Source organism: Lissotriton vulgaris, chromosome 1_1 (assembly GCF_964263255.1).
Source record: "Lissotriton vulgaris chromosome 1_1, aLisVul1.2, whole genome shotgun sequence".
Classification (NCBI taxonomy): domain Eukaryota; kingdom Metazoa; phylum Chordata; class Amphibia; order Caudata; family Salamandridae; genus Lissotriton; species Lissotriton vulgaris.
In genome coordinates, this window is record NC_141685.1 from 1,676,159,674 (window position 1) to 1,676,183,086 (window position 23,413).

At 41.4% G+C, this 23,413-nt stretch overlaps 1 protein-coding gene across 1 annotated transcript in view; it reads left to right on the forward strand.

Moving 5' to 3' along the window:
- The window catches only part of CHCHD3 (coiled-coil-helix-coiled-coil-helix domain containing 3), a 1,074,460-nt gene that overhangs the window by 58,520 nt on the left and 992,527 nt on the right, over window positions 1–23,413 (forward strand). The window contains exon 2 of the mRNA XM_086918923.1: window positions 3,618–3,732. Coding sequence (XP_086775049.1) covers window positions 3,618–3,732 — 115 coding nt within the window. The remainder of the gene's footprint in view (window positions 1–3,617; window positions 3,733–23,413) is intronic.

Here is a 23,413-nt window from a genome sequence, read left to right on the forward strand (position 1 = left end):
GCGGGGTTGGTTTCTTACTGTCAGTGCAGGTCGTTGGCATGTCGGTGCTAGGGACATTGCAAGGCACATGGGGAGGTGATGAGGCAAGGCGTCTTTTACGCTGGCAGTGCAGGGTTGAGGAAGTATCAAGAGCCAAGCCACGCGGTGTTGATTTCGCAGTGTCACGTGGCAGTGAGGTCGTAGTCGGGCACCACGGACTTCGGTGATGCCGTACTTGGGACTCCCTATGTGGCGGTTCTTCAGAGGTTCTGCAATTACGTCTGGGCCTGCATTGCAAGTCCCGGTCGTTGGGTTGAGTGGGTACCACGGCTCAGGTGCAGGCAGTGGCGCAGTGTCGAAGAGCGGTGCCAGTTTGAAAGTCACACTCAAAGTCGATGTGCTGATTTCTTCTTGTTGAACACAACAAATTCAATTCCAAGGGCCCAGGAACTGGATTTGGTGCCACTTGGCAGAGTAGGGCTCTCAGTAGGAAAGCCCAGATGCTGCTGATTAAGTCTTTGATGGCCCTGAGACTTCCAACAAGAGGTAAGCTCAATTCAAGCCCTTGAAGAAACTTTGAAAGCAGGATGTAGAAAGCAATCTTCAGTCCTTTCACTCACAGGACAGAAACCGGCCAGCACAGCAAAACAAACAGCAAAGTGGCAGTCCCACCTGACCGCAAAAAAACAATTCTTCCTGGCAGAATTCCCACAATCCAGAAGTGTTCTGAGTATATTGGGTCAGAGGCCCAGTACTTATACCCATTTTATACTTTGAAGTGGGCAAAAGAAAGATGTTTGTAGTGCACAAGACCCTGACCTTCCAGGCTCCAGACACTGCAGGGGTGAGGGTGGGTAGAGACTGCTTTTGTGAGGTGACATGCACAGCCCTATTCAGGTGCAACCCGGACAAGTATTCTATGGAGAGGCACAGAATGGTTAAGTGAGAAAATGCCACATTACTAAAAGTCCCAATAATAACCAGCAACATGGCCTGACTCAGTTGCGCACACTGCACTTGGTGTTAAAAAACACCAGAAATTCAACCAATGTATTCCAACATTTATTTGTGTTAGGTCACACAATGTTTGTATTTTTTTTCTTTTATATTTCAATATTATGTTGTTACATTTCTCAATTCACAACAATTGACTGTTCATGAAAACATTGTTAATTCACAATTCTTAATACAAAAACGCAACAATATACATGTACAAATTTACAATCTTAATTCTCATTCAGTGTTGGTGCCCAATGCATTTCAGAACTGTTTATAGTTCCTTCTTCAGGGGATAATCTGTAAACGAAACATATAATGAATGCTATCAATGGTCATGAAGGATTCAAATAATTGCTTTACATTTGAATGTTTATGTAGCATTATTTACCATGATCAAAATGTATGCCCATGTGCAATTGTTACCATGCAAAAACCCTTGTTTGTGTCTAATAATATGTGGGTTGCCCTACCTTCCTCTATGTGAAGCAGTCTGCAGCATTCAGTGTACCCATTCAATAAACTGTGAGTAACCAAAAAACACCATAAGTACTCGGAAACTCGCTAGCTGGTCCAATGGTCTGTATTACTACGATGGAATTACTAAAGCCTCTTACCGCTATGTGCTTTTTATAAATCACTGATAGCTGGAACAAACATCAATAGCTCACGTTAGTGACTCTTAAAATACCTGAAGTACAATCTGTTATACCAATGAAGTTCTTACTCACGCTTACCTCCTGCTTGAACCCCCAGTTCTAATCTAAAAGAAGATCGGAAAAAGATCGAAAAAAACGGTGAGACCTTGAGCACTTATACGCGATGCTAAGATGAATATTGAATAATAACGAGATTTACGGTATCGGTCTAAGACTATACCGTAATTGCCGATCGTCCGAGACGCATCTACACAACTTCCGCGTTAGTTCCGTGATTTTCATACTGGTCTCGCGGGACTCATATTGGTGTGTTGGAGCCAAAACAATCGAAAATGGACTATCTAGTCCTGCCCTATTAAGCGGCCGCCATTTATAAACAATCTAATTCGACACTAATCACTGTGTTTTTGCCCTAAATCCAATACTAAAAGTGGCATTCTCAGACCTGCAATTTAAAAACGAACTTCACTAAAAGATGTGTTTTAAAATTTTGAACCCAGAGACACCAAACTCCCATTTTCTATCATCTCCCAATTCGAAGATACACTTGTAAAATGTTACAAGGCCGCTCCAACGCTAACCTTTTGGAGAGATAGGCCTTGCTGTAGTGAAAAACTATTTTAGCAGTTTTTCACTACCAGGACATGTAAAACCTAAAACCACATGTCCTGCCTTTTTATATACAATTCACCCTGCTCATGGGGATACCTAGGGCCTACCTTTAGGGTGCCTTACATGTAATAAAAGAGAAGGTTTGGGCCTGGCAAGTAGGTTTTCTTGCTAGGTCGACATGGCAGTTAAAAACTGTGCGCACAGGCTCTGCAGTGGCACGTTGGTAGGACTTCTTACCTGCCTATCACAATCATTGCTGCAGGCCCACTAGTAGCATTTGATTTACAGGGCACACCTAGTCCGTTATACTAGAGTCATACTAGTAAATCAAATGGGCCAATCATGCAGAAAACAAATGCCATTTCATTTTTAGCTATAAACCACTTTTACTCTAGCACTGGTCAGCAGTAGTAAAGTGCCCAGAGTCCGATAGCCAGCAAAAAAGAAATCCAGCACACAGTCACGAACAGGAGGTTAGAGGCAAAAAAACAGGGTTAACCTAACAGAGTTACAGACCCCATGAGTTGGCGTTGCGGACTCCCAGGGGTCCCCCTACCACAAGTTCAGAACTGCTGGTCTAGAAATTAAAAATAAATGTCCTTTCATAGAGAAGCAGCAAAAAGACTACCTTTTAACAATTAACTAGCCCGGCTCAAAAGTGCAGACTGTTTATCCTCGGATGTACCAAGAGACATTCGGCCATTTATTTATTATTTTATTAGAATTTCATTAATTATATATGGGTTGAGGTGCACAGAGGTCATTCTTTATTCAATTTCGAAGATTTATTCTGGTTAAGTTTGAGTCTGTAGTTAGTTTCTCTTGCGATGCAGTGGCTGCATTTATCCAATTAAACTTGACATTTCACACATCAGTCAATTGTACGCTGTTTTCAGCAATGTGATCTTTAAGTTTGTCAGAGACTCAATCTTAAGTGTGAATGCATGCACAGCATCCATGTGTGGGAATTGCACGTTATGGGTAGGGAATGTTTATTGCTGAAATGTAATATGAACACTATTGTGGGTCTCCTGCCTCAGGTAATCTTAAGTAATTTCTATAATACTTTTTTTTAATTGGCTGGTAATGGTGAGTCGTCAAATATATTTTTATGAAGGTTTATTACTCTATGATTCTGAACAGTGTAAAGCCAGCCCCTTACCGGTGGTCTTTAGTCTAGGAATCCTAGTGGACCACCTTGCTGTAAGTTGAACACTTGTTTGTTCTCCACTGTCTTCCTCGCTCAGGGTGAACTCGTGCTTTTAATACCCATTGCGTTTTTCTCCTTATACTACTGATTCGAATACAATGCAAGTATAATCTACATTGCTGTTTGAATTTGATTAATTTTAAATTGGGTTTATTTTGTAGCTGTCTGATAATGTGATTGGCCGCATGAGGGAGCCTTCGACCCCTGCTGCACATCCCCAGCCATCTCCACAGAAGCCATCCTCTAGTGACCGTGGGACGTTTACTAGCCGTGCAGGTAAATGTAAAGCTTTGACTTCTAAGAATAATCTGATACTTTTGACCATTGATGGGTTTAAATCTTTTGCAAAGAATGTGGATTTTTTATTTAATATACAGATGTTTTCAACCGGCCTTGCTTGACTTTCCTGTTAATTGATTTTTTTATTTAGCAATTTTTTTAAACTGTTTTTTTATTTTCAGAATAACTCCGACAGAAAAGTCGTAATGTACATAATTACATTTTACAGTCAGCACATATAACCACAGTAGTCAATCATGCCTAAAGCCTTTACACATCTGTCTAATCAAAATCGATTCTTCAGGCATTCTGTGAAAACTTGTCCTAATACATACATTATTGGTCATCTTCTGAACCTGTAATTGATTTTAATTATCTATGTTGGGGACTGATATTGCACTGCAATGGATTGATGGAAAAGTGCATAACTCTGTATGTGCACTGTAGAATTCATGGATTTCTGTCCACAGTGTCCGTTTAGAATGCAACCATTCTTTAATGTCTGTTACAATCACAGGTTGGACACTGCATTCGTTTATCCCGTTACTTTGGCCCCAAAACGACATGCATTATGGCTCCCTGTTACCCTTTATCTAGATGTCTGCGCCAAACGATCCTCTCACTTACCCCCATTTCAGCAAGAAGTTTCAAAACCCCCTTGAATAACCTTTTGTTCCTTCTATTTCTTTAGCATTTAACTCCCCGCACGTTTTGTTTTATATCCCACGTTACATTGCCTCTGTGAGTGTACACTTTAATTGAATAGCCTCATTTGCTTTTTATTTTTGTATTCCCTTTTTCTTTTCCCTCCCCTGCATTAACTTTGTTTCTCCTAATAAAATTCTACTTGAACTTAAAAAGAATGCAACCATTCTATACCCTTCTATGTCTGAGTTCCAACAATTATTTTCCAAAGCCAACGGAATCCTTAAAACCTGGACAGTAATTTACTATCTGCCTACAGAGGTTACAGTGCAACTCTCAGTGCTATGTTAAATATAATGGATGAGACCTTTCATAACATCAACTCACCAGAAATTGATTACCTTTTTACTGTGCCACACCTTATTAAGGAGTGAGAAAAGTGTTAAGGACAAGTGGGTAAATAAACTGTCATGCTTGGCCGCTGACTTCGAATATACAAAGCTACATCTTAGTTGAAAAAAACATTTGAGTACTGTAAAAGTGGTTCAATCCATCCCTCATTGCAACCCCCTCACACCCAAAGCCCTCACAATGAGCATCTGTGTTTTTTCTGCTTCAATGCGCCTAATTTTGTATCCGAGACAAAATAACCCCAAAGAGTTCATTAATATGATGTCACTAGAGGTTGTAGACCCGGAGCAAGGTTTTCTTTTTGTGCATGTGAAAAATATACTAGGTGCTATGTGAGGGAACAACAATCGTAACATTTCTTAAATTCATAGTGGAATATAAGCACTACCAGCTTCTGCCAGTGGCGACCACATAGCACACTATCTTGCAGTAGTAATCTACTGTGCAAAACTCATGTTTGACATTAGTAGATATATAGCGATGCAAATGCCACCCAGTACAGACCTTATGCTGTTTCTTTATAGAGTGGGGTTCTTCATTAACATTTCTTACCCTGGGACAGGTTCAGTTTATAAGCTATCACAAAAATGGAAACCTTGGTATTCTCATACGGTATCCTGTCCTGGCAGAGGACTCACTTTTCTTCGAACAGGCATTGTGGCTGCGAATGAAGTTGCAACTCCTTGTCAAGTCTTTTTACATTTTCCTTCTTCCCTTTTTGAGGGTTAGGAGGATTTTTCTTCAGGAGTATCTTGGTGACCCAGATCATCAGTGCAAAGGGCATTGGAAGAACCTAGAGATACAACCAGTAATGGAAGCACACATCTGATTGTAATCTCTTCTAAAAGGATTTTTCTTCACGACCTTAATGAGGCATATTGTCCGTAGTATTGGAAGTCTAGATAATATATTTCTCATTCCATTTATAGTGATCTAGCAAGATGCAAACGTTGAAGGAATTTGAAAAGATTAGAGGTATTGCTGACTCTGAACTCCTATTCTCCTGATAATCTTCTTGGATTGAAACTGCCCACACCATAGCAAAGTTATAGAACGAGGAACATCAGGTAGCTTCCGTTTATTGGTCTCTTACTAGAGTGCTCTACTTGCTTCCAGAGCACCTGCTGAGAGAGGAACAATTTAGCAAAGGCTTTTAGAGGGAATTTTCGTGGTTTTATTTAAAAGCATTTAGTGACTTGGACATTGTAGTCTGCAGTCTTACATGCCTCCATAGTCATGGGAAACGAAGGGCAGCAGGCACGACACCACAGCATAGTGTTCACAGCAGGAGTTTGGTCTTGGAGGTAGAACCATTTCACCAATGGTTGAATTCCATAACCCTGCCTTAGTATCTACACCAAAATCACAGAAAGAAAATGTATTGGTAGACTTGTCTGGAGAAAGAAGAAGTATATACTACCAGTAAAAGCCACTGCAGTGAGTAATGTTTGTTTACACCCACCCCAAAAACAAAATCAGTACTCTTGGGAACATTACAAATCATGATTTCCAAAAGTGAGAAAGGCAGCCATATTAGCTGCTATCATCTGCCCAACTATGTACAACAGAGTTTGCCCAACTATGTACAACAGAGCTTGGCCAAACTGAGACTCATCTTGCAAGCTGAGATCCATGGTGTAAAGCTTACTGAACACCTGGGGCCAGTTTGTATATGGCACCCAAAGCAACATAGTGCTTAAAAGGTACATAATCTACTATCCTTGATGCATGGGCTTAGACTGGCCCGGAAAGAGACTATCAACCTTGCTGCACTTGGAAGTGCGGGAGACCACTAAAGGTACTACCAGAGTTAATGACATCATGTCAAAGGACATAACTGTTTTTGTCCTTGCCAGGAAAATTATAAAGCAATCCCCATCAACCAAAATGTGATGAGTCCTCTGGATGTTGGAGGGTGGACGAGGGAAAAAAGAAGGCACAATCCCTTGATTGGCATTAAAGTCAACGACAACCTGAGGCCCTTGGAGAGATGCTTAACTATAATGTTTTCAAAGAAAAACATTGTGAAATAGAGTTCTAACCACCCTCAGTAGCTGTCAAAGAATGACATGCATGAATGCTTTTGAACCCCCGATCTGATTAGGTGGGAGGACAGAAAGCATATCCTCCACCTCACATTGATGGTATTTGTCTAGAACCAGTGGCAAAGCCAAGCCATTTGCTGTTGTGATACAACAATTTGACAGCGAAACCCTGTAGCAGCTAGCACCTAACCTGCCATCCCCAAAAGCAGTAAATAGAGGGAAATGTCCCAAAGTTTGTGTGAACACTATCTAAGCACCCACTGTCAAGGTGCAGTCCTTTTGAGACTTTCTTTAATAATTGGGCCCCTAATTTGGTCTGGCGTTGACCGTGACCTTTTGTGTTTATTAAAATTCTGTCTCTCTCTCTGTATCGGCTGGCTTCACTGTGCGTGACCGCATTCTGCTCTTTCACAAGGAGCATCTCTGCACACAAAAGAGTTTTGTTCAGTGCCAGTAACTACTGTGACAGTGTGTGCTTTTTGAGACCAAAAAGAATTTTTGCTTTTGCTAATGTTTGTTATAATTGTGAGGGCCCGCCAGCTCTCACACCAATAAGGTTTTACAAAAACCATGTCAAAACAGGTCACACATTGACAAAATTAAAAAAGTTGACCACCAATTTCAGACCTACTGGCTTTGGCAATGCTGGTTTATTTTGTGTTTCCTATATTTGTATGAAAACTGGTTACACTGATTATCCATTATGAATATTTTTGAGAAATACTAGCATACATCAACACATATTACTAAATGATGTTGCAAAGAAATGGTACCAGAAATTTCACAGTAGTTAAGCTAAATGTTTTTTTCCTGCTTTCATTTTTCTATGAACATTTTATTTTGAAAGCAAAGAATCATCAGACTTCCTTTCAAGCTTCTGCAAATATTTGCATCAAATCAGAGAGCATTCCCGGAGCATTATAGATAGCTTCATATTGCTAAACTTTGAAAACGTTTGTACACATTTTTATACTGGAACCACTGTCAGTAGTGCAGTCAGAGCTTGCAACATTTACTTAGACCTCTCAACCTAATAATAAAGGTTTTCAATTAATGAACCATAAATACAAGTTTGAACAGCATTAAAATATGGACAAAAATATTACCTCAACTGCAGGCAGTACCCTTCCCTGATCCTTAATGTGGTACTGCAAACTAGCAGCCAAAGGGTTTGTGCCGCAGGGGGTTGGGCCTACTCTTCCCAAGGACAAAATACACATGAAAACTTGTTGCCCTTGACCCCAACCAATATGTCCTGCGCATCGGGCTATAGGAATTCCACATCCCTGATTGACAATGTTAAACATAAAAAGCAACCGGTGCACCACTACATGACAACTATACAAAGTACAAGATCTGTATCCAGAGTTGTATTCTTCAAATCTTCCTTTTTATTTTAAATCACAATTGGTGTTAGCGTGACATGCAACATGTAGAGTGGATCAGCCAACGCGTTTCGTCCATTACAATAGACTTCTTCAGGGCATATGCAGAGTCATATTATAAGAGGTGCCGCTATATCTGAGACAAATTGTAAGTTGTCAGGAATATCATGGGACTGAACGCTGAAGCAATGAGTCACTATAAAGCAGTTGGAACCAGCTTTTTCTTAATCACAATTGTAATTCGTGTACGGTGCATCTATAGTTATAAATACATTAATACGTAGGGTCCCACACAATTAAGAGCGACCCAAAGCAGAGAGTCCCAACCACTCAGCACAGAAATACGTGCTGAACTTGTGTTTAAAATGTGATCCTCCTAGTCTGTATCCAAAATGAAGAACCTTTGCTGTTGTATTGAACTCTAGTTCATTCTGATGGCTTGTATTAGTGAAATATTCTTTGAACAGCTCCAGTTAGCTTTAGATCAGGTTCCCAGGTGTACTCAGTTACAAAGTTAACATTGGAGGGCAGCGATGAACAATGATCATCTCGACTCAGAAAGGACCTCTATGCTGCCCAGCAGATTACCAGTGATCTACCTAGATATCATATGGACCAAATATGAGTTTCAAAACTGGTGTGGGCAGCAGAAGAGTGTGAATCAACATGCTATTGTCCGCTTGATTGTGGGAATAGGAGAAGGAAAGAAAGGCAGAAAGCGGTAACTAGTAAATGAGTAGCACAAGGGGATCTCTGCCCATCCTTTAAGTGAAGAGAGTAAAAATGCAACGGTTACGGGAGCGTAAAGGTATCCACAGTCCCTGAGCAGAAGAGAGATGACCAAGCCATGCAGTTAACAATCCTATGAATTGTGGGTAAACCTGCTCAGGAATTCATTTTGTTGTTCTTGACACCTGAACTGGTCATAGTTAAACATGTTTTAGACTGAGGGCCGTCTGTCTCATTTGCAAAGAGCATCATGAAACATTCCATCAGCAGCATTTGATCACAGGACACCATTGAGTCTGGGGACTCGCAAACCACAAAACTCCTCACCCGTCAGACCTAGATTGTATAGTTTGACGTTTAGAGGATCTTACAGTGCACAAAGATATGGATAAGATACCGACAGGTAGCCCCTCTACAAAAAACTTGCTGTTTGAACAAGGCTCTGTCTTAAGGCTTGTTTGCTGGAACATTGCTGGTATCAGGACCAAACGGCAAGACCCTCTGGTTTGATTTTATCACCCAATTTGATATAGTTATGCTGCAAGAAATCTGAGCCCTTGGGGACATCGCATGGGATGGCTATGAGAGCTTTATTATACCAGCCATCCCATCATATGGGTAGAGAGCACAGGGTGGTCTCACTGTTATGATCTGTATTTCAAAGTTCTTCCAGATTGTTCCGATAGGCCTTAATCATAATGGGATCCAGATTTTGTGGATTTTTTTTACCCAAGAAGTTTAATTTTCTACTTGTTACTTTTAACAGTTCTGTTTATGATTTAGGCTGACAGTTAGGCACTCTTCCAAGAGCTGTCAATCTTGAAATCTAGGTCCTTTAGTCTTTTAAACTAATGTCTGTGATATTAGGTGGAGACTATAATGCTAAATTGGGCTTCAAGTTTTTTTGCCGAGTCATATGTCAATATGCACTGAACTTCGAGTAAAGGGTTTAAGACTGTACAAGGCCCTATGTAAATCGGCCCTATCCACTGTGTTAGATATTGTGGGAGAGTCTCATAACCAGCCTCCCACTTTTGTTGGCTGGTGCTTAGGTTCAACCATAGATTGTTTTTATCACTGATAATATGGAACCGCTTGTTTACTCGGGTGGGTGACAGAAAATTGTTATAGTGACCATAACCCGATTGAGCTCGCCCTTAATTTGTCTGACTGTTCCTGCTCCACTGCTTCCCTTGGTATAACTGGTTTGCCACCAATGGATGATGAGCTATTAATGTTCCTAGTTTGATGCATTGATTAATTAAGTTGAATTTGAACCTGCTAGTTGATCGTCTCTTAATCACAGTCCCTTTGCCTATTGATCTTTGAGATCCCTTTCAGATCCAAAATCAACCCACTAGAAACCTTGTTAGACCTCTCAGGGGAGGGGGGATGGGGAGTTTCTGTAAATCTGGAGGATTGAATTAAGGGTGCAGGAATGCAAATAGTAGACTTCAAGCAGTCCTTTATGTTCGACCTCGAAATCAGCAAAGTATTGCAGCAGCAAGGCTAGCATACAAAGACCCTATTAAGAATAGGAAACGAGTAGTCAAGAAGGAACCATGAGAGCCTTTTGTTTCTACGTGTAAAGCTAGGGGCATAGTGGTATTTTGGGAGATTGTAAATAGTAAGAAGGCACCCATAACTCCATCTGATGGGTTAGACTCCAATATTAGCCCGGATAAATGTGTGGTCAATTTCAAACGGATTTACTTATTTGGACATAGTACCGTGGCAGATTCTGCAGAAGAGACCCAACTTGAGCTCGAAGAGGTTACTGCTGCCATATTGACAAGTCTGTCAAACAAGGCTCCAGGGCCAGACGTGGTGCCCATGGACCTTTACAAGGCCAACACCCAGCTTTGGGCCCCCTTCATTACAAATGTTTGAAATGCTGCAGCTTCTGTTCAAATTGCCACCTTGTGAAAGATCGCAGCTTTCGTGCCTGTGTTTAAGAAGGGCAACAAGCAGGACTCCCTTTGCTACAGCCCAATAGTGTTGCTGGATTCTGTAGTTAAGATCTTGGGTTGGGTTGTCCTGCATAGAGTTGAGGATTGGGCCCAGCATAACGATATCCTCTGCCGGGTACAATATGGCTTCAGGGAAGTTTTGTTGACCCTGGAGCAGGGTTTAAACTTCAGTCTTATCATAGGGAAATCTGTAACTGTGAAGAAAGTTTTACTTTATTTAGCATTTATGGATCTTAGCAGTGCATTTGGCCATATTAATCAGTCCAAACTATTGGGCATTTTATCTAGTATTGGTATGCTTTCCGCCTTGGTGGTTGTTCCAAGGCTCTACACAGGGGGGGTAGTGCCTCGGTTAGATCTGGCACTGGAGGCGAATGCACAGAACCCATTGGTTTGTCTTGGGGAGTTTAACAAGACTGTGTTCTGGAGCCTATCTTATTTCTTTAATATATCTTCGGTTTGTATTCCTTTTTGGTCTCCAATGGCTAGGATATTCCTAAGGCGAAATGTGCATTTATCCCAGCCCTTCTTTATGCTGACGATGTATGGCTGCTCTCCCATACATTTAAATGGTCTTAGGGGCCTTATTGATTGCTTTGTCCAAATTATGTATAATTTTGATCTAGATACTAACATTGTTAAGGTGCACTATATGGTTTGTGGGAGACAGGCCTGCAAAATTCCTATCGAGGGCAAAAATATTACACGGGTTAGCGAGTTTCCCTATTTAGACATTACTTTTGATTCACTGAACTTTTGGTCAACTTGTCTTTGAAACCATTGCCTGCGCTTTAACCAATCATGTGGGTATTGTTCAGGCTTGCTGTTAGTGTTGGAAGTAAACCTATTCTGCCCCTGCTGAAAGTAAGTGAATTGAAGAGTCTCCCTATTTTGTTAGACTGGGCTACTATTTAGGGGTACCACAACTGTTTGAAACTGCAGCAGGACAGTTGCTTCTGTAGGCTGTGTATTTCTCACTTTTGTGCCCATGAGAAACTGAATGTAGCCTATGTAGAAGATCAAATACAACTTGCCCCACTCCTCTAGTTGATGAAGGTTTGGAGTACCCAGCATACCACCATTAACTCCTTCCGTGCTGATGATGAAACAGTGATACATCACTTGTGTGGGTGTCCAAAGCAGAGTCATTCTAAAAACGAATATAAAAAAAACCCTACCCTTTTGGACCAACTTGGATTCCCACTCAATCTCTACACGTTTTTGGCCCTTCCCTGTCGCAGGCACTAGGCCCACCCACGCAAGTGAGGTATCATTTTTATCTGGAGACTTGGGGGAACGCTGGGTGGTAGGAAATTTGTGCCTGCGCGGTGGTCCCACACAGAACACACAGCAACACCAAACGTGCGGCAGATGAATGAGCCGCTCCTGTTAGAACAGTATAAATACCATATCTCCCCTTCTCATGGTGAAACTCTGGGAACTTTGACTAGTTCCTTCAAGATGCACACACGACACTTTCAGTCTCCTATTCTGCCCCCGATGTCATTCCTCAATGGGTCCTTGTGTTACATCGTGTGTGAATTCATAACCACTTAATGCTGTATCGTTCAACTATGACTCTTGTGAATGAACTCAAGTACCTCTTGTAATCGTTATCACGTAACATGTGAAGCACTCAGATGCCTTAGAGTCTAGCTAGTTCTATATAAAACCCAATAATGTGAGGCAAAAGTTATTTTTTTTCAAAGCTTAATTTGTAGTTTGCATGGGATTCTGGGTAACACAACATTGGCGGATCCACGCAAGTCACACCTCCTTGGACTCCCCGCGTGCATAGTTTTCAGAAATGTTTAGGTTTGGTAGGTTTCCCCAGATGGCCATTGAGCCCAGGTCCAAAATCTCGGGTGTCCCCCTTGCAAAACCAAGTAGTTTTGTGATAAATAATTTTGATCTCTCCACAATACATTTTGCGCCCTTCCCTGTTGTTGGTACTTGGCCCACCCACACAAGTGAGGAAGCCTTTGTATCAGGAGACCTGTAGGATCTCTGGGTGGTAGGAAATTTGTGCCGACCCAATGATCCCATAACTTTCCTGCACATAAATGTGAGGAAAGTTTTATTTTGTAGCTAAATTTGAGGTTTGCCTGGGATTCTGATAAGACACAAGCCACACCTTCCTGAGCTCCCCCGGGTGTTGAGTGTTCAGACATATCTGGGTTTGGTAGGTTTCCCTAGTTGGCCGTCGAGCCCTGGACCACAAATGCAGGTTCCCCCCTTGGTTTTGTGATAGATAATCTTAATGTCTCCACAATACTTTTTGGCCTGTTTGCTGTCACAGGCATTAGGCCTACCCACACAAGTGAGGTACTATTTTTATCAGAAGACTTGGAGAAATGCTGGGTGGAAGGAAGTGTGTGGCTCCCCTCCGATTCCAGAACGTTCCATCATGTAATGTGAGGAAAATGTGTTATTTTAGGTCAGAGTTTGAGGTTTGCAAGGGATGTTGGGTGGCAGAACTTGGTCGGATCTACACTAGTCATCCCTTCCTGGATTCCTCTAGGTGTCTAGTTTCCAAACATGTACAGGTTTGCTAGGTTTCCAAAAATCCACTGCTAGGCACATTGCAAAAAAATAAAGGGGTCAGTTTTCAGTGGAAAAACGTGATATATCCGTGTTGCAGTTCCCCCCGTTCCCGGTCATGGGCACTAGGTCTACCCAGGCAAGTGAGATACCACTTTTATTGGCAGACTTAGGGGAACACAGAAGAGTAGAACACGTTTTATTACAATTGTCTTTCTCTGCATTTGCACCTTCCAAATGTACGACAGTTTGCAAGAAATAACTCATTTTGAGAAATGCCCTCTAATTCACATGCTAGTATTAGTACCCTCAAATTCAGAGATTTACAAATAACCACTGCTTCTAAACTCCATATCTTGTGCCCATTTTGGAAATGCATAGGTTTCCTTGATTTCCATTTAGTTTTACTCTGTGTCTTTACCCAATGAATTGCTGTATACCCGGTACACAATGAAAAACCATTGCAAAATGCTGCTCAGCCCTCGGTACATCTTTTGTTCTTGGTGAACCTACAAATCCTATATATCCCTTCAATAAGAAGGATCAAGCTGGCATAATGGTATATTGCTTTTGAAAATCTGACATATTAAGTAGTTACACATAAAAACGTAGACACAAATGACTGTTTTTTCCAACTTAATTTCAATATTTTAATTTTTCAACTGTTAATTTTTATGGAAAAACCTTAAAGGATCTTCACAAATGACCCCTTCTTTAATTCAGAATTTAGTCTACTTTTCAGAAATGTACAGATTTCCAGGATCTACCATGGGTTTCATACCCGTTTCCACCACTAACTGGAAAGAGGTTGAAAGCATAAAAAATAGTGAAAATTTTCTATCTCCTAGTAGAAGGCCAAATTGTGTTGAACAATTTGTTTTTCTGATTCAAGTCTGCCTGTTCCTGAAAGCTGGGAAGATTGTGATTTTAGCACCGCAAACCCTTTGTTGATGCCATTTGCAGGAGAAAAGAAAACGCTTTTTTCTGCAGCCCTTTTTATCCCGAAAACCCCCAAAAGTTGTTTATTTTGGTTAATTTCTTGGTCCCTTCCAAGGGAAGCCACAAACCATGGGTACCTTTTACAATCCCCAGGATGTTGAGAAAAAAAGGACGCAAATGTGGCTTGGATACCTTTTTATATGGACAAAACATTATAGAGGCCAAAGCGCGACCTACCCCAATAGCCAAACAAAGGCTTAGCACAGGAGGGGGAACACCTGGCAGCAAAGGTGTTAATCGTGACATGGTCTCAGACTACTTAGACTGTGATCATGGCCATAAAATACCATGGTTAGATTATGTAAGGAGAACCACCGAGTGTGGGCTTGCCTTATCTGTACAACTCCCCACATATGTTGGGTAAGGGAGAGTGTGTGAAGGCACAAGAACAATTTAATTTAAGTGTGCCTCAGATGTAAGAAAGAGTATGGCTTTTTGCAAACCGACCTTGAGAGAATACCTAATTATAAAAACAAATGATGGGCCAAGCCTTATCTTTTACTCCTGAGACACCCGTGGGAAAGGTCTCTTTTTTTAAACCAGATTTCAAATAAGCTAGATGAAAGCCCATCTTTGCTTCCCAGCAGGACGGTTTGACCTGAGTTCTATAATGATTTGTCCTTGTGATACAGACACTTCAGCATTTTACCATTTGCTGCAGATGCTATGAACCCTTTTGATGTAGGCACCTGCTTCCAATTCTTAACAATCAATGTTTCTGCCAATACAGACCGGCTCTTTATTACCTTCTAATGCTGTCAGAGCCTGTTCTCTGTTATGCAGAAGGGGCGTTTTCAAAAAGTGTCTTGTATTGGCCCAACACAATGCACTTTTAGTATATCTTTTTTAAACCGTGTGTTTTAAACTGATAGATTGTAATGTTTAAACAGTTTTTTCTTTAATCATAAACTGCATTTTACCCGTATTAATTATTAAAGCAGATAAGTTATTTATGAATCTGAATTCTACCTTTATGTATATATGTATCTTTTCTGTGTTGCACTTTATTCGATTTATTAAAAAATAATAATCATGAATGATATCAAAGAAAGCGCATCTGATTATTATTGGATGCGTTAAATTAAACCAAACTCATAGTTCCGGCTTGTCCATAAACAGGTTTATGCATGGGATGTAACCACACATCTTGTCATCGGGGCCTACGAAGGATTGCATGTACAGCCTTGAAAGGCAGCAACCAATCCTGTCAACTTGAGGGGCTGACCTCAAACTGATGGAGTGCACCTTTACTGGTAGTATAATGGGGAAAATCAGGTTCTTCATTTGTAAGTCTGGGATGGTTCTTAGATCACAAACAAAAGGGTAATTTAGGAGTTCTGCTGCTCACTTATTGTGCACACAATATCTTGTCCGGTAAACCCTAGGGTTTCGTAAACAATAACAGCCTTAAGCACATGCAAATTATATACATAATTGTGAAAAATAGATTCCAGATTACAAAGTTCGTAGTAATAAATGTACACGTGTTTCGTTGATGAGCATCTCGCCTCAAGACTTCTTCAGGGCTAAAAAGAAACTAAAGCCTCTATTCTACATAGGCCAGACTTATGTCCTCTGCGGGAAGAAGTCACCCTGTGACATAGTATACATTAACTTCATATCTTGGTCATCGTATCCTGTAAAACCATACAGCAGTGAATCACAGGCACAAAAATAGTGCTCAGGAGAAGGACCTTACATTGATAAACACTCAGCTCATAAGTCATATGGAAGAACAAAAACAAAACAAATAATATTTTTCATATACCGCATCGGTCTAAATGTGCCTTGACCACCATCCACCGTGAAAATAATCACACAACACAAGAGAGTAAGTAAACAGACAATACTAACATAGATAACACTTATGTGTACATGCCAGTTGCCCCTCCATCTTATAAAAAAGCTTTGTTTTGCTCATTACTGAAACCCTCAAAAAAGTGTCAAAACAGATACACCAATACCTCGTATTTCAGGCACATATCTGAAAAAATGGCACACATTAGTGCTCGTACCCAAAGTGAAAAATCACTCATTACTCCCCTAATTGCCAGAGCACCAATATAATGTGGCATATACCTTTGTTATGTCTCTGTAGGTAAAGTGAAATACACATTAAAATCCAGAATAATGTAACTACCTCCTCCTACATATCAGCCAAAAGAAGTGATTTTCCTACCTCATCACCGGGAAACTGTCATGAATACGGTACAGTGTCCAACCTATTTGTTACGAAGATAGAAATAAATCTATAAGCAGAAGAACGTCTTAAAACTATCTCTCAGCTGTCAATGCTTCGGGACACTCCCCCATCCAAAAGTTCTCTTGTAAGTAGCTGCTTCAACTCACCACAATTAAAACCGCACTCAAGCCGTGCGATGATTATCCAGCCCATCCACTCTACTAGAGTACCATGAAGAGTCGTATCAATTAGAAAAATTATAAATTAAATCAGGGACCTTATCCCAACTGCCACTATCTGGGCAGAATCTCTCCTTCATCCATCACTGGCCACCCAACTCACGGCATACAAACCCGCACTACGTCCGTGTGGGTTCTCAGATCAGCCTTGTGTTACGCTTCAATGTCCGACCATCCACATACTAACAAGGTCTGTCAAGGACAGCAGATTTGGAGTTTTCCTTCAGAATCACACTCTTAGCATTACAAAAGAAGGTACTTCTTATCCTGCTATTGAAGCTTTTTGTAAGCAGTAAACAACTTTGAATTAGTCATAGTTTGTGCTACTAACAAAGCGTCTTATTTTAGGAATTAGCCATGTTTGATTGTCTTTTCCTGCTCTTATTGTGACTGCCCCTGCCCCACATTTTGCTATTGTTCCAATAGGACCACATATCCCTAGTTTGTGTTCTAACCTATCCTGCATTTGCATTGCCGGTTGCTACCCTGGTTGTTACGTACCAGGCACTCTGTGGCCGATAGGAGAATCATCTTTGGGGCTGGTGCGGCACAATGACTGGGTTAGTAATCTCTTATTAGCAGGCTGGCCATTGGGTAGTGGGGCCATGAAAAGCTGTTGCTGCCCAGTCCCATTCCTCTGATGGGGTCCAGCTTTGCCTGACCATCTTGTTGGATGCTTGAAAGTAGTGGGGAATGGGGAAAATTAGGATTCTCAAAATTTAGAGAAGGTATTCTGGTGGTCCATGAATGTGCTCCGTGCTGGTCATCCAGCTGAATTGCCTTCCTGCCTTCTTTGTGATATGTGGGTGTCAAATGTCTGTGCCATTCTATTACACTTCTGACTGGGTGAGGGGTGACTGTGCTGCAGATAGGCGTGTGCTAACTATTTCCTGTATTTTACTGAAGCTTGAGACAATATTTTCACTACATAATAGCTTAAAAGATTGGCACTGCAAATGCTTGTTTATGGAAGCTGTCGTAGAAATTTGCTGTAAATGACAGCACAAACAAATGCGTTGTGCAAAATATGTACTGGAGTTATGACTGTTGCTTTCTCAAATGCACTCAAGTGCGTAGTGTGTTATGTTTTATCAGTATTACAGTAACGTCGTTACCACAGGGAGTTTTTGCATTTCTTCTTCATAAGACTGTAACTTAGTTTTAGAAGGCAGCCAGTTTTATCTTCATTGTGGCTAGCAGTGACATTAGGTGTTTTGCAGAAGTGTACAAGATTTGTTTGCAGAGGAAGGTGGTTTGTCTTCAGATAGACTCTACCTCTTTTCCTTAGTAGGGGTGTAATGTCTTGGTTAATGGATAACAGTCTTTAGCGAATTTGCGAATTGTGTAATAATTTATTTTGCATACACTAACAGTTGTTTTCTATTTATTTACATTTGTGTCATCTATATAATCTTCCCTATTTTGAAATCGGAATATCCACTGTTCCGTGTTGTCTATAATAAGCTTTTTATGTAGTCTCTTGACGTGCTCTAATTACTTGGTTTGTTGTATCTGCAATTTAATTCCATGAAAGAAGATATTTCGTTTGGCTAGTTTACCCAAATGAAAAATACTTAATTAGTATAGCTAAATAATTCAGTGAAGGTCTTTCTGTCGAAACCTCTTTTCACTGCATTCAGGTTTTTTTGTACTGTGTTCTATACTTCGTATGTAAATTGTTTTTTTTAATTTATTTTTTTCTTTATAATGGTTAATTAATTTGAAACTTCACGCAGAAAATATCTTGAATTGTCCAGCGGAGAAATCTGATTAAGTGATAAAGAGATTGCGAAAGAAAAATGGCACTTCAAACCCACTTTGTCTAAACCTGTTTATTTAGCCAAAAGTAAAATGATATCGCTACTGGAGGAGTCAGAATTTCGCTCGAGTATCTAATGCTTCCCTCGCCCAAATTTCCACAGCTCTCATACATTTTCTTCATATAGGTGGTTGAAGCAGCATGCATATGACTGTAACGAAAACTTTAGATAACTGTACTATAAGACACCTCGGTGTCTTGTCAGAAGAACCAAAACATGTGAAGATATACAATAAGGGACGTCTCAGATGCTGAGCTAGCCTAATTGAGAATTCTCTCTTTGTTAGTACCATGGATCAGGGGCGGCTGGTGACATTTGAAAGTGGTGGGGCGTAAACTAATTTGCATATTGCACCGCAGCGAGCGAGCACAGCGAGCGAGCGAGCCCGAACCACCTTGCATCCATCCATACATCATTCATGCATCCACCCATCCATCCATCCACCCACCCACCCATCCATCCATCCACCAATTCTGCATCCATCCTGCATCCATCATTCATTCATGCATCCACCCATCCATCCAGCATCCATCATTCATTCATGCATTCACCCATCCATCCTGCATCCATCATTCATTCATGCATCCACCCATCCATCCATCCACCCATCCATCCTGCATCCATCATTCATTCATGCATCCACCCATCCATCCATCCTGCATCCATCCATCCATCATTCATTCATGCATCCATCCATCCACCCATCCATCCACCCTTCCACCCATCCATCATCCATCCTGCATCCATTCCTGCATCCATTCATGTGTCCACCCATCCTGCATCCATCATTCATTCATGCACCCATCCATCCATCCACCCATCCATCCTGCATCCATCATTCATTCATCCACCCATCCATCCATCCATCCACCCATCCAGCATCCATCCATCATTCATGCATCCATCCATCCACCCACCCATCCAGCATCCATTCCAGCATCCATTCCTGCATCCATTCCTGCATCCATTCATGCATCCATCCATCCATCCATCCATCCATCCTGCATCCATCATTCATTCATGCACCCATCCATCCACCCATCCAGCATCCATCATTCATTCATTCATGCATCCATCCACCCATCCATCCACCCATCCATCATCCATCCATTCCTGCATCCATTCCTGCATCCACCCATCCATCCATCATTCATTCATGCACCCATCCATCCACCCTGCATCCATCCTGCATCCATCATTCATTCATCCACCCATCCTGCATCCATCATTCATTCATGCATCCACCCATCCATTCATCCACCCATCATTCATCCATCATCCATCCATCCACCCATCCTGCATCCATCATTCATTCATGCACCCATCCATCCACCCTGCATCCATCATTCATTCATTTACCCATCCACCCATCCTGCATCCATCCATCATTCATGCATCCACCCATCCATCCATCCACCCATCCTGCATCCATCATTCATTCATGCACCCATCCATCCACCCTGCATCCATCCTGCATCCATCATGCATTCATCTACCCATCCACCCATCCTGCATCCATCCTTCATTCATGCATCCACCCATCCATTCATCCACCCATCATTCATCCATCATCCATCCACCCATCCTGCATCCATCATTCATTCATGCACCCATCCATCCACCCTGCATCCATCCTGCATCCATCATGCATTCATCTACCCATCCACCCATCCTGCATCCATCCTGCATCCATCATTCATTCATGCATCCACCCATCCATTCATCCACCCATCATTCATCCTGCATCCATTCATGCATCCATCCATCATTCATGTATTTTTATGACCCTATAACTTGCACACAGCTTGTCAGTGTTTAATACCAGTCTCGAACCTTGTACTCCAGCACCAATGATACATGATTAATATTAATTGTTTTTAAAAACATGTATTTATTCGACACCAATTTCACCCCTTAGTCGGAACATCATTTTTATTTGTTTTTTAAAATATCTATTTATTTAACACCAGTGTAAGTCATGTATACATTTTTATGGTTCGATAAGAGGCTCGAACCTGGTTTCCCATCACCAAAGTCGGCCGTGCTATCCGTCAGGGGTTATGTAACAGGGCTATGTAGTGACCAGCCAATCCTGCGCCAGGATTGGCTGGGGGGGCACCATGACTCCTCGCCCAGTCGCCCTGTGTAACCCCGGGGGCTGCGGCCCGCCCCCTGGTCCTCTCTCTAAGGGGGAATTCACAAGAAAACGATCTGCGCATGCGCGGGCATGTTTGTGCCCAAAAATACACTTGCGCAGCTGCAGCAGCCCGATCCTTCCCCCCCCCCCACTTGCGCACTCCGGGAAGGTCGGGTGTCTCCCGGTTTCCCGGCCGGCAGATAGCGCGATTTTTTTAAATAATTGTGTTTGGCTTCTAGTGACAACGTGGTGGGTCCATGGGGCTTAGTGGGGCTTCGCCCCTACGCCCCAATGGACGCACCGCGCCTGCCATGGATGGAAACAAGACTGAGTACTCATAAGGCTGGAGAACTCAAGCGCATTAGTATAATATAGGCATACAAAATGACTGTGGGTTACTCTACATGGCAGTCTAGAAAATGCGTTAATAAATCACTAGAAAACAGTGAAATAAGATCATGCAGGAAAGGGTGAAAAATTTGCCCGAGTGACTACATAGTGTATTGAAAAGCCAGCAAGGAAGGGGTTCTCTTAATACTGACCTATAATGAATGAAGGACTTCTTGTTATCTAGAATTATTGGCTGTGGTTTCTCAGTCCGTGTAAGGAGTCGCTGTCTCGTTCGTGCCCAGCAGCGAAATGTGACCAAATATAAGAGGGCAAAAGCCTTGAGAGTGCCCCCAGTGGTACTTGCCAAAAGTAAAATGTGTTGGCTGCTGTGCATACATAATGGATGCTTCTGGAGACAATAACAGCGGGTAAACACTAAATCATAGGAATGCCTCTTTTACAAAGAAAATAAGGATTTATCTTTTATTATTAAAACTAGGAATTAAATCCAATACAAAACCGTGTGATACTTGCAACCCCTGCATATTTTAAGAAACCTGACTATTGTGTTTATCCTGAGTCCAGGCTGGTGTCACACTGCACTTCTTGTCACCTTAACTGCAAGTGTGTGTTTTACTCTCTTAAACACTGAGAAAGAAAGGATTCATATTAAACTTTTTTTTATCCCTAGTGCAGAAGAAATGGAGTTGGGCTCATGATTTCAGATTATGGTTTAATGTGTTAGCTCTGCATTCTGAGTCCATATCAATATAGTTTGTGCCTGAACTAGGATTCCTTTATGTGTAGGAATTACAACTCATGCAGGGTTTTCCCCCCACGATTTTCAGCAGGTAAACCCTTGTGGAATAAATGTGAGGTGGTAGTGCAAAATTCAGAAAAAGGCGGAATGCCACACTATGTTGTCACAGTATTTCCTCCCCAGATTACTCTAGGAGTAAGAATGAGTCCCTTAGTGTCTTGTTCCATACCGGTGTCAGTTTACTAGTCGAATTACAGCACTACCTGTGCAGCTTTGTCCATTGCTTTCATTATGAACATGACAATGTGTATTCTGTAAATGAGTGCATTGTATGTACTCTTTGCATGTGGAGGTATGTGAAGTCTTAACATGAAGAACAGATACATTTAAAAAAAATTCTTAGGCAAGAAATAGTTTAAAAATACTGTTCCACTAGAACTTAAAGTTTTTGAATTTCACAGCGTTATTATCTTTCTCACACTGACTCATCTCGAGTTCCATGTACTTTAATTATACTAAGTAAGTATGTGCCATGCCTGAAAGTTAATTGGCTGTCAATTGCTGTACCTGGTAGTTAGAAGGCAGGGTTTAAACTTTTTGAGGACAGATTCTTTATTCTACTTAAACAATGACATCAAAGGAAATGGTCCATGTACTCCTAGCCTACCCCGGCCCTCCGCCACCACACAGCCTAGCCTGCTTCCCACCCAGCCTAGCATGCTTGTCGTAGCCTCGCGCCCCCCCTTGCCTAGATGCGTTTCTCCCTCATTCGCTCCCCTGACTTGTCCTTTTTGTCCGGCAGCACTACTATTAAAGACAACCATGTCCTGGTGACGATCCCAAATAATTAAGGATCGAAACGCCGTCGACTCTACAGCGCAGAAATTTGCCCATTCTCTACTGTGGCTGTTGCTTAATCGTGAATTGAACACATAAATCACTTGATTTGTTCCCTTCACCCAGCCACCCACTGTATGATACTTTCACCTATGTTCACATTGCACCGTTCACGCTGTCCACCCTACCACTTGCGTCACCACTGTTCACTTGTACACCTTTGAGCACCAAGTGCATATCTGGTTGTCATATGATTTGTCTAATACGGTGCTGCTTTAACTGTATAAATGTGACCCTACACAACAATTCTTTTCAAAATAGAATATCAATAATAACACAAGACCAATTGAGTAACAGTCTCCTTTATTTCCGTTCTTGTAATGCTTTCAGCATACATATGTAATTGTCTACCAAATATTACCTGTTCGGATATTGTTCTTTGTTTTATCAAAGGAAATGGAGCAGGATACCAGGTAACTGTAGGAAATTGTTAATTAATAATACATTCTTTGTAACGTGTACAATATTTTTGTGATCCCCTCTTTATAATGCACCACAACAGAAAAGTAGGTTCAGGTTAACATGTTAATTCTATGCCTGGTTATAGTAACAGACTATTGAAATACGCATAGTATTTGGAATTGAGAG